At 56.7% G+C, this 12,060-nt stretch overlaps 1 protein-coding gene across 1 annotated transcript in view; it reads right to left on the bottom strand.

Moving 5' to 3' along the window:
- LOC115287195 overlaps positions 1-3,630 on the bottom strand; it is a 5,917-nt gene extending 2,287 nt beyond the window's left edge. Inside the window, exons 1-2 of the mRNA XM_029933445.1 lie at positions 3,367-3,630; positions 1,329-1,721 (exon numbers count right to left, since the gene is read on the bottom strand). Of these exons, the coding sequence (XP_029789305.1) occupies positions 1,329-1,721; positions 3,367-3,439 (466 nt within the window). The 5' untranslated portion in view covers positions 3,440-3,630. The remainder of the gene's footprint in view (positions 1-1,328; positions 1,722-3,366) is intronic.
- Positions 3,631-12,060: the final 8,430 nt, after the last annotated feature.

Raw genomic sequence — 12,060 nt, forward strand, 5'->3', positions numbered from 1 at the left:
TGCTCTGTCCCTCTGTGTGTCTCTCTCTCTCAAAATTAAACAAACATTTCAAAGAAAAAGCATTTTAAGGCACGGAAGCCTGAGACAGAAGGGTTTGTCCTGTTCTGGCCTGGGCCCTGCTCCTCTGCTGGAATCGTGGCCGGACTGGATGGACGTACGTGATAAAGGCGACCTGTCACCTGTGGGCACCCACAGAATGGCCCCAGGCTCTCAGCAAAAGTTACAGCTGTGGGGGACACAGTGGGGCCGTGATGAATGGACACCACAAGTTCGGTGACAAAAACTGAACTTGCAGCCACACAGGAGACAAGGGACAAGAAGGCTGACAGGCCATCTGGGAATCTCATGGACCCAAGGCTGCAGTCCCTGCTCCCCCCAGAGCAGGATGTCTCCCGACACCGAGGGGAGTCAGAGACAGAGACAGAGAGACGTGCTGACTGCGTTTCTGGGGAAGGGCCGCCCTGTGACCATCTCCTGCGTCCTTGGAGGCTCAGAGCTGCACCGGGGGGTCTGGGAGTGAGGGTGGCCTCGGGCTGTGCTGAGAAGGAGGAGGGGACAGGCTGGGAGGACTCCACGTGGGTTGTGTGCGTGCCTGGTGACCAGTGTCCCAAAGATGACCACATGCTAACCCTCAGAGCCTGCAGGTGTCTTAGGATCCATGATGAAGGGGAACTGAGGCCAAGAACCAGCTGACCCGAAACTAGGAATGGTGTGTATCCCCGATGGGCAAGGTGGGACACATGGTCCTGACACGTGGACGGAGGAGGAGAGGAGGGAGAGGGATGCAGGACCAGAAGGATCAACCCACCAGGACCAGCTTTGCAGGTGGAGGAAGGGGCCACCGGGCAAGGGCGTGGCCACCACTACAAGCTGGGACAGGAAGGACACGGATCCTCCCCCGGAGCCTCCAGGAAGGAGCACAGCCCTGACGACACCTGACCCTCATCACGGTGGCCCCGGGTCTGACCCGGACCCACAGCACAGGTGCACACGTGGTGGAGGCTGCGCTGAGACCCCTGGCGGTCCCATCTGTGACAGCAGCAACAGCCGCCACCACACCAGTCACGGGCACGTGTCCGGTGAGCACAGTGAGGGTTCCGGCACAGCCCCAGGTCCCCAAGTTTCCCTTCTCCTTCCTGAAGCCCCGAGGACCCGCCCCTGCTGGGAGTCTCAGCCCCGCCTCCACTCACGGTGACCACACGGCTTCTAATTTCAAGGGAGAAGCAGAGCCTGAGTCTGGGGTCTGGAAGGGACCCTGCAAGGGGCCATGGACACCCCCAGGACCACAGAGGGGGTACGTGTGTCCTGGGGGAGGGGCCACCACGTACCGTACACACTGAGGTGGAAATCCTGGGAACTTTCTATCCCTGCGGTGAAGGAGGATCGAGCCCGGTACCACCCACTGTCCTCCAGGGTCAGCTTGTCCATCCTCAGGGTCATGGTGTTGAGCACATGGACCCTCTTCTCCAACTTGTCCCGGGAGTTGACCCATTCTGGACCATCTACTCCGGGAGAGACGCGCAGGAGGACCACGTAGTTTGTCTTGTTTTTAAAAGCCCAAGAGACCTTCTCCAGCTCGGCTTCAGGAGGGACGTCTGGACATCTGATCACATGAAACACCACAGAACCTCCTTGAATCCCCTTCAGGGAAACTCGGCTTCCAGAATCCTCCACGTCAGACCCACGGGCCCCAGGGCTCCTGACCACAGTGCTGAAGGCGCCTAGGGCAGTGGAGACAGAAAGTGTGAGTGTGTTTCATGAAGAACGGGGAGAAAAACGTAGAACCGCTGTGTTATTGAACCCACCCCGCAGACGCCCTGGACTCCAGGGGGCGGGGCAGAGCGTGAATCCGGAGCGATGCTGGAGTCGGGTCCTGTCCCAGTGGGGTGTCCCCTTGAACACAGTCCTGAGTGCTGACCCGAGTGTCCTCACTGCCTAACGCTGACGTCTGGATGTGACGACATCACAGATGGAAAGCTCTGGGCACGTTGGGGTCAATGCCAAGTGCACCAGTGCAGGGGGAGCTTCCTCCGTGGTGCAGAGGCCCCACCGCCCACCCGCCGCGGGAGCCCCGGCCCTGCAGTGGGGGCCGTGCCCTGGGCCATGCTCTGAGGGGCGGAGCTCAGCTGCAGTGATGGACGTCGCTCAGGGACAGCAGGTCTCTCAGGAGTGTGACTTCTGTGTCCTTCACATCTTGTCCCTCAGTGCTGGGAGGAGCTTGAGTCCATTATGGGGCTGCAATGTGGGGATGCCCACATGGCAGGAACTGGGGGCAGCCCTGGGCCAACACCTGGGAGGAGGGAGGCCTGAGTGTACCCTCAGGACCTGCTCCCCCTCTTCAAGGGCAGGGGTGAGGGGGAACCACACCCTCCCCGTTGGTCTTGAGCGCCCTCAGCTCCACACAGACCTGGATTTCAGTCCGAGAGGCCCTGGGACTCAGCACCAGTGTGGCCACCCCGGGTCCTGACCTGCACAGGCTGGGAGCTCACACGGTGAGTGTCAAGGACCTGGGGGATGGCAGGGGACGCAGCAGCAGTGACAGGGACAGCAGTGACAGAGGTGCTTCTGTCCCCTCCTGGGCAGCCCGAGTCAGGCTTGGCCAGGCTGCAAGACAGGTCCTCACCAGTCCCCCCACCTCTGGCCAGGATGAGACCCCGCCCCCGGCCCAGCACCCCTGAGCTGTCAGCCCACAGCCCCTCATCCTGTATCAGTGGGAAGGGGGTCACAGCCGTTCCTGCCACGGGCCGCCAGGAGAGTGACAGGGATTTAGTCCTCAGCCTCCTGCCAGTCCCTCCTCTGTCCCTTCCCTCCAGAGGTCACAGTCCTCTGACCCCCCAGTGCAGGACGACGTCAGGTGCAGACAGGTGCCCTGGGTGCAGGACCCACCCCGTCCCAGCACAGACAAGGTGCACGGAGACGGCAGGGGACAAGCCACCAGGTCCCTCTATGCAAGTAGGACATGAAAGTCCCAGGTCCCCATGGCACAACACTCCCTTCCTCCCATCAGAAACTCAACAAACTTGATTCTGGACTCTCAGCCCCCAGGACTGTGAGACAACTGGATGTCGATCAAGCCCGCAGGTCTATGAAATCCTCTTCCCACAGCCCCAGGAGTCTATGCAGGAGCCCAGGGCGGGGGGACCCAGCCCAGGGACGCTGTGAGGGCTCCTGGGACCCAGGCCCGGCCTCACCACCAGCACAGGCTCATTGTTCTCTTTCCCTTCCTCCCACAGCTGGGAAACAGAGGCCCCGCACCTGCCATGTGACAGCGGTGGTGTGTCGGGTCCTGCCCCACAGACATCAGACCCACAGGAGCCCCCTCCCTGCCCCGCACACGGCCTCCCCCCCAGGACCCGGGCCACTCACTGAGGAGGAGGCTGGTGAATCCCAGGAGCCAGGGGGCCCAGCACCGGCGGGGGGCCTCTGGGCGGGCTCCCATCACAGGCTGCCTCCCTCCAGGCTTGCTCGGGCTTCCTCGGCTGCGGACGAAACATCCAGAAGGCAGAGGCAAGAGAGGAAGAAACCTTCACTGAGAGAAATCTCTTAGCTCTTCTCACCCAGGGGCGGAGCTAACTGTGGGACAGGCTGGCTGCTCCAGATGCCTCTCTCACCTCACCCCTGCAGCAGGACTCAGGGATGATGGCAGATAAATGTATGAACACGCCCTCGATGAGCCGCTGGCTGGGAGGGGCCCCGTCCCGTGGGTACCACCTGCCCTGTGATCTCAGCTCCCAGCGGCCCCCAGCAGGACCCCTTACCTGTGTCCCTGGTTCACACTCAGCCCAGGGGCCCTGTTCCCCAGGGCTCCCCCTCAGCTGATCAGACCCTGGGATCCTGAGGCGGGACCCCCAGGGGGGCCGGGGACACACACTGAAGGAATCTGCCTGCTGGCTGGTGAATCCACCTTGTGGACATGAAAGTTCGTCCTCAGGGTGTATGGCCATCAGAGTCACTCAGCAGGTCAGGAGCAGGGTCTGGACTCCCGACTATGACCTCTGAGAAATCCATCGTCCAGCTCTGGTCCCGTCCTCCGTGTGGCCTCCAGCGGGTCCCCACCTCCACCCTGGGTCCCCAACCTCCTCTGCGCACCTCAGACGAGAGAGCATCAGCTCTGCCTTCCCCCCCGACTCCCGTCCAGTCCCGGGGATGGCCCTTCAGGAGGCTCAGTCCCAGAGCCTCGTGGGGAGAAACTCTGGATGGAGTGCCCACTGCAGGGCAGTGGGGAGCACGGCGGCCACGACCCTGTCCCTGTCCCTGCAGCCCTGGGGAGCTCCCTCAGGGGAGGGGTGTTTGCTTGTGAAACCAGTGGTGGGGGTGGGACCCGGGGCCCAGAACGGAGCCCCCAGTAGCTGCGGGTCAGGGACACCGGAGGGCAGCCAGCACGTGCTCCAGGCTGGCTATGCTCCAGGGACATTTTCAACCACCAGATATGGATCTCCATCATTTCCCACCATCGTGGGTTACAACAGAGCTAACGTCACCGTGCACAGTGTCTTGTAGTTTCTGTGGTTCACAGGCACCGTCCCTGTGAGAGGCCATTTTACAAATGGGGGAAGTCAGGGCCCATTTACGGTACTTGATCAGCCTACAGTCTGGAAGCCAGGAATTGGCAGGGTCAGGCCCACGTCTCAGGCTCCTGAGCCACTGATCTTTCCAGACCCAAGTGTCACCTGACCTTGAGAAGCCCCACAGGAGGGGGAGGGAGACCAGCCCGGCCGAGCACACCCTCTCTCCTTTCTCACACCCCCAGGCAGAGGAAACAGGCCTGTGACTGTAGCTCTGCAGACTCTGAGGTCCACAGAGGCCCTTGCTGACCGCAGCCTCCCCGCTGCACTGCCTGAGTCACACACAGGCCAGCGCCTCCAACTCTGCTCAGGGTGGGGCTTGTTCCTCCCCACTTGGCCACTTCCCGAAACTTTCTAAAGAGGAAGCAGCTAACCTAGACCCTGACCCTGAGCCCCAGGACGGCCCTGGCATCATGGCTTCTGTGCTGACGCATGGGCTTCGGGGCTGGAAACCCCCCTGGATGAGCCGGAGCCGCAGTCAGCTGCCCGGAGAGCAGCTTGAGGACCTGACCCAATGACCATCTCATCTGTCCCTCATCCCCTGCCCATCCCGGGACACACAGGTCAAACATCTGCGCCAGCCAGCTCCCACCACAGAGGGATTTGGAGACGGTCAGGGGTGGCTGGGTGGGTCACTGGGCCCGTCCGGGGCAGTGAGGTCACCAGGGCCCCAGGGAGCCTCGATTTTCTCCAGAACGCCCGTCTCTGGGAGACCTCATGCTTCAGGGAGGTGTTGGCTGGGCTCCTGGAGCAGATTCCCTGCAGCCCCCCCGTCCTGACTCTCCATTTCCCTAATTTCCTTTCAAAGAAACAGGACTGACCTTGGGGACCGGGAACCCCTGAGGACAGAAACCCCTTCCCTGTCCAGCTCCTGTCTGCACTTCACGTCCCGAGCCTGCAGCCCCTCCCAGTGCGGTCGGGAGTGTGTATTGTACTCACTGCCCAACTGTGCCATGGAGTCTCCGCCCCAGAGAGGCCACTGACCCAACAATAACTCCAGCCCGTGTGGCCATCGGATGGGGGAGAACAGGTGCGGAACGAGAAATGCATCCACTTCCCGCGTGCACAGGATACAAATATGAGTCATGTTCACCGCGAGGTGGAAGGGAGCTAGTGCGCCATCTTCCCCTTCCTTTCCTGGGCCCATTAGAGCTGCAGGGGAGGAGGGAGGCAAGTCACTGTCCCCACTGTTTGTAGGGTTCCAGCTCCGAGATAAACCTTGGCTCCTGAACACCTTTCTCGGACCTGACTCTGACCACAGCTGACCCGGCCTGGGCCGCAGGGAGGCTGTGCTGTCCGCCTTGCAGTGTCCAGGAAGGACCTGCTCCCTGGGGCCCTGAGGGTGGGACTGGGAGACCAGACTGCGCACGGCCGCCGCTGCAGCGCCTTCCACCAGGGGGCGTGGAGCCCCGACATTGAAGCGCCAGCAGGGAGCCTTCCCTCGCCCTTACATGTTGGCTGAGGTGCGGTGGACTTGGTGACACTGCCGGCCCGTTGTGACATGTTTGCCAGGTTCACAAACCCTGACACAGCCTGCTGTCTCTTGCCCTACGAAGGGGCATGAAAGGGAGGCAATTTGCTCACCTTCGAGGGAGACGCTGATGTTTCCCCAAATGACTGGACCCCTAGAAATGGTCATATAATGGGAGGGACCTTGATGTTCATGAGACTTATGGTCAACATCTCGGCGCGTGGCTGGGGGCTGGCAATCCAGGGCACCTGCCGCGTCCTTCTCCCTTGGTCACGTCACATGACGGAAGGCCGTGGGAGGCCCGCACGATGGCAGACGGACCGAGGTGCGAGCCGATCGGCAGATGCTGCGCACTTGGCCGAGGGCCCTCAGCGGGACGGGCCTGAGCAGCTCTGTCCCCCGGGGACCCCGCAGCTGCTCCTGGCAGAGCCAAGCGGGCAGCTCTGGGCAGGTGGTCGCAGGGACAATGACACTCAACTTCAGGGGAGAGGATGTGGGGGCCGGGTGGGCTCCCGTCCACACCCAATTGAGGGACAAGTGACTTTGGAGCAAATGTCTCCCCCCTGCCAGCAGCAGTGACTGGATGGCCACCACCCACCCCTCTGCAGAAGGGACAGGCCATGTGGCCGAGAACGGGGTGGAGCACTGTCCTCACACTGCCCAAGTCCAGGTAGGGAGAAATGACAGTGACGGTAAGAATGGCCCCAGCACAGGCGACATATGTGAGCAGCACAGGGCCAGGGAGCAGACGGGAAGCGAGAACCAGAGAGAGATCCTCAGACAAGCTCACTCGGCTTGCTTTTTGCAGGAGAAGGAGAGCAGGACTTTCCCAGACTTGTGGGGACGCTCTCGGGGTGTCGACCAGGACCCGCCATCCCAGCCCTCCCGTTACTGCCCACAGACATGGGATTTGGGAAGGGAGGGAGATGGGAGAGGGAACAGAGGTGCCGGAGCCCAGGGGCCCTGTCCCATCTGCCCTGGATGGGGACGCAGGAGGAGGGAATAATATCCGCTGAGAGGTGGAGGGACTTCTCAGGGCGCGGCCATCCGAGTTTGTCCCTGCATCACGGAGCCACTCACTCCCCTCCTGCAACCCTGGAGCCTGGGTGGTCAGCGCTGGACCCCTCGGAGGCCATGGGTCCGGTGCTTGTCAGGGACTTTGTGCCTCCAGGGTCCCTACACCTTCCTCACCAGCCTCTGGCTAGAGCTGGACCCCAGCTGTGGGTCTGTGTTCGTCCCTGTCGGTCCACTTCTGTTCCCTCTCACTGCTCTGCCCTTTTCCTGTTTTCACCAGTAGTTTCAAAGCGCTCTAAAACCAGAAACCCCTCCCATGAGCAGCACTGACCCCGTCTGTCCCATTCTTCTTGTCCCCAAGCTGAGCAGGAACAGGACGGGCAAGACTGTCGGCTCATGGCCTTGAGGCCCCTCCCCTACTCCCTCTGCCCTCTCCGTCCAGGTTTGGGCCCAATTTTCATGCACCAGCAGAGGCCCCGCTAGGACACGAGGTGCTCCAGGAGTCCCCTCAGGCTGGGTGGACCCCTGGGAGGACACGGGAACGTGACTGTCACTGGGACGGTGGTCAGAGTGGGACACAGGCAGGAGGAAAGGAGGGTGAGAGTGAGGATTCCCACTGCGGGGAACCAGCGCCCCGTGTGCAGAGCGGGGAGCGCTATGTGTGGGGGGCCTTCAATGTGGGCGTCGGGAGGGGTTGGAGCAGGAAGGCAGAGAATGGGAGGGTTGGGGGGCGCCACAGGTGGGGACGGGACGGGAAGCTGCACACACGGCTGGGGTCACTCCCACTGTCACCACCTTCCCTGTCGGCTCGATAGAGCTGGTCACAGTGACAAGACGGGTCAGATACGCCATTGGTGTTACTCAGGATCCTCGAGCGAGGCAGAGTGGAAGGGACACTTGCACATTTAGAAAGATTTATTGTAAAGGTCTGGCTCACATTCTTGGAGAGGCTGGCGGTCTGGGGTCTTCAGGGTCAGGGAGCCGGGAGACAAGAGAGGACATGCTGCTGGGGTTCAAGTCCAAATGTCACCAGGCAGGACACACAGGGAGGAGCCAGTGCTGCAGACCCAGTCCCCGGACCCTCTGCTGCAGAAGTTTTTCTTCCTCAGGGGAGGTCAGTCCTTGCACTGTTCAGGCCTTCAACTGATTAGATGTGGCTCACCCACACTGTGGAGGGGAGCCTGCTTTACTCAGAGTTTATCCACCCCAAACCCCCTCATAGAAACATCCATAATAATACCTGGCCACAATTCTTGGCAACAGGGCCCAGCCAGGTGACATATAAAATGAACCACCATATTGCATCAACAGTAATCCAAAGAAAGGTAGAAGGACTAAATAATATCAGAAAAAGTGGACCTCAGAGCCTGGGAAATTTCCAGGGACACAGAAGAACGGTAGACAATAATGGAGGATCAATTTAGCAGGGAATGACCAGATCCCTAAACATGGGCCCACCTGACAATGAGCACCAGAGACACGCAGCAAACCTGAAGGAACCGACGGGAGAAAGAGGCCTCCTGCATCCCAGACACCGAGCCCTCCTGCCTTGGGAGCCGGCAAGCGGCTGGAGAATTGGGAAGAACACGGAGCGGCAAACACCACCATCAGTCACCTTGACCTAGCAGGTCGTCGGAGAGCACTCGGCCCTCCCAGTGACTGCAAAGTCCCTCCCACCCCACGACCATGTTCTGTCCTGGCCGGACCCTGAGGTCAATGACTTTCATGGACTCAAGTAATATATTCTCTGACTCCAATAGAACTAGAGTAGAATTTAATAACAGAACGAGGGAGGAGCCAAGATGGCGGAGAGGAAGGGAGCTCTGTAAACTCCGTCTGCCCCATCTATCAAACTGAGGAGGACATTACTCTCATCTGCAAGAGTGGAAGGAGAACATACGGACTCCAGAAGGAAGAGAACCTGAAAGATGTCTGAGTGAGTGAGTGCGAACTGGGGAGATTGGAAAACGAGGCAGCCCGACACTGGCAGGGAAGGTGGGAGCCCCAGCCCAACACAGGGCAAGCATGCAGAGCCCCTGAGAGACAAAAGGAAGAGAAAGAGAAACTGAACATGCTCATAGTACGGTCTCCAGGGAAGAGAAAAAGAATGTTTAACCGCGCTCGGAGAGAGAAACACTCACTCCATATATAACTGCTTGTAGTCCAAATCCCGAACCCCGGGAAGGGCTTCCAGCCCTGTGCCCTCCCAGCGGGGAATCGGCGGCTGCTGCAGCAGCACCAGGGGTGCTCACTTGAACCTCAGCTGTGGGATAGGGAGCACACACCTCATTTCCATGGCGCATCTCACCTCCAGCATTGGCTGCACAAATCACGAATCCCGGGTGCCAACAGGGAAAAATAGCCCCCACCCCTACTTAATCCGACAGGGAGTTGGTGGCGGTGGAGGCCGGGCATGTGCTTCAGCCGCAGGAGCGCACAGCTCATTTCCAACAGCGCCCAGCACATTGGGCAGCAACAGCGCAAATACCAGCCAGCCCAAGAAAAACTAGTCACTCCCCCAACACGATCCTGATCCCAGCTGGGGGCTGGGAGTCCTCAGCAGTGTCTGTGAGGGCATGCACTTCGCCTCCTGCTGCGCACTTCCCCTCAGGCAGCACACCTCGCCTCAGACAGCTACAGCACAAATCCCTGTCTGAGCCAAAAGAAACTGATCCCTTCCCCTAAGAAGCCAGCCACCAAAGCAAGTACATCTCATCTGTGGTAGCATAAAAGTGCATGGACTAGGACTTTGAACCGAGGTGGGCCTGGAAAGTACAACTTGGCTCAACTGCAGCACAAGGAGATCGGACTCATTAGAGTGGCCTACAGTGCTTAGTTCCAGCAGAGCCTGGAGTGCAGCCATTCTACTCTGCAGCCACCAAGGCGGAGCCTCTGAGATCAGCCCCTCCAAGACCTACCACACCAACCTGGCCTATCTGCAAGGGGGAAGAGCTGCTGCATTTTTTTCTTCTTTTTTTTTTTTGTACTTATATTTTATTACTATTACCTTTTTTACTTATTTTTTTTTTAATTTTTACTCATTATTTTCCTTTCTTCTTTCTCCCTGTTTTTTACCTTCTTGCAATCCAGATATATTCTCCTGTATCTCATCCTAATCTCTCCCCCAACTGGTCATACACTTTTAGACTGTCCATTGTCCTTAGTTGTCTCAAACACCCTTTATTTTATTTTTTTCTTCTATTCTTTTTGTCTCTTTCCTCTCCATTTTCTTTCTTTACTTTCCCCCTTTTAATTTGTTTGCTTGTTTGATTTGACTGTGTGTTTGTGTGCTTCTGTTCCCTCTGTGTTTGTCTGTCTGTTTTCCTTCTTAGTGCTACACCAAGAAACAAGCTAAAGTGTGCATGACAGCAAGTCCCAAATATTGCTAGTAGGAAAATAAAATATTCAAAGACACAACAAGAGAAACTGAGAGACAGCATTAAAAGAATATTTCAAGGGGGTGCCTGGGTGGCTCAGTCGGTTAAGCCTCCGGCTTTGGTTCAGGTCAGATCTCACATTTGTGGGTTCGAGCCCCGCATCAGGCTCTGTGCTGACAGCTGGCTCAGAGCCTGGAGCCTGCTTCCGGTTCTGTGTCCCCTTCTCTCTCTGCTCCTCCCTCTCTCATGCTCTGTCTCTCTCTGTATCAAAATGGATAAAACATTTTAAAAAAAAATTTTAAAGGAATATTTCCTGAAACGACAGGCCCTAGACAGTGAATAAGCCTTTAACAGAGCAATATTAACAGGGGCACAGTGCACATCGTGCTTTTTAAAGCTGACAAGAGACACAAAACTAGTAAAAATGACAAAATGAAAGACCTCTAGCCTGAAGAACCTCCAGGAAGAAGTCACAGCCACAGAACTGCCTAAGGCAGATCTAGACAACATACCAGATAAAGAATATAAAAAGAACACAAAGAACGAGAGCAAGACAGGAGGTCTGATCAAGCTCTATATGTTTAATCATGGAGGCTGCTTATATACACAAGCAGGGGGAAGAAAAATGCAGAAGGAGGAAAAAAATGCAGGGGGAGGTACAAGATACCAGGGACCTGTTAGACATCAACAGATGGTAATCTCAGTTCCTGGAGCTAACAGTTATTTATGACTCTCCAGGAACCAACAGTTTTTTACTGCTACTTATCTTGCTGTAACACTCCACCAGAGTTAGTTAACTCTGTATTAACTTTTCCACCAGAGTTCTTTAACTCTTTCTTTGACACCCGGCAGGGTACAAAATCAATGTACACAAATCAGTTGCATTCCTATACACCAATAGTGAAGCAGTGGAGAGAAAAATCAAGAAACTGATCCCATTCACGATTGCACGAAAAACCATAAATTACCTTGGAGTAAACCTAACCAAGGATGTAAAAGACCTATATGATGAAAACTATAGAAAACTTATGAAAGAGATTGAAGAAAACACCAAGAATTGGAAAAACATTCCCTGTTCATGGATCAGAAGAACAAACATTGTGAAAATGTCATTATTACCCAAAGCAATCTACACATTCAATGCAATCCCCATCAAAATTGCACCAACATTCTTCTCAAAGCTAGACAAACTATCCTCAAATTCGTATAGAATCACAAAACACCCTGAATATCCAAAGTCATATTGAAGAAGAAACCTAAATGGGAGGCATCACAATCCCAGACTTTAGCCTCTACTACAAAGCTGTCATCATCAAGACAGTATGGTATTGGCACAAAAACAGACATATAGACCAATGGAATAGAATAGACAACCCAGAACTGGGCCCACAAATGTACAGCCAATTAATTTTTGACAAAGCAGGAAAGAGTATCCGATGGGAAAAAAACAGCCTCTTCAACAGGTGGTGCTGTGTGAACTGGACAGCAACATGCAGAAGAATGAAACTAGACCACTTTCTTACACCATACACAAAAATAAACTCAAAATGCCTGAACGACCTGAATGTGAGACAGGAAACCATCAAAACCCTCGAGGAGAAAGTAGGAAACAGCCTTCTAGACCTCAACCACA

This window comes from Suricata suricatta, chromosome 3 (genome assembly GCF_006229205.1).
Source record: "Suricata suricatta isolate VVHF042 chromosome 3, meerkat_22Aug2017_6uvM2_HiC, whole genome shotgun sequence".
Lineage (NCBI taxonomy): Eukaryota > Metazoa > Chordata > Mammalia > Carnivora > Herpestidae > Suricata > Suricata suricatta.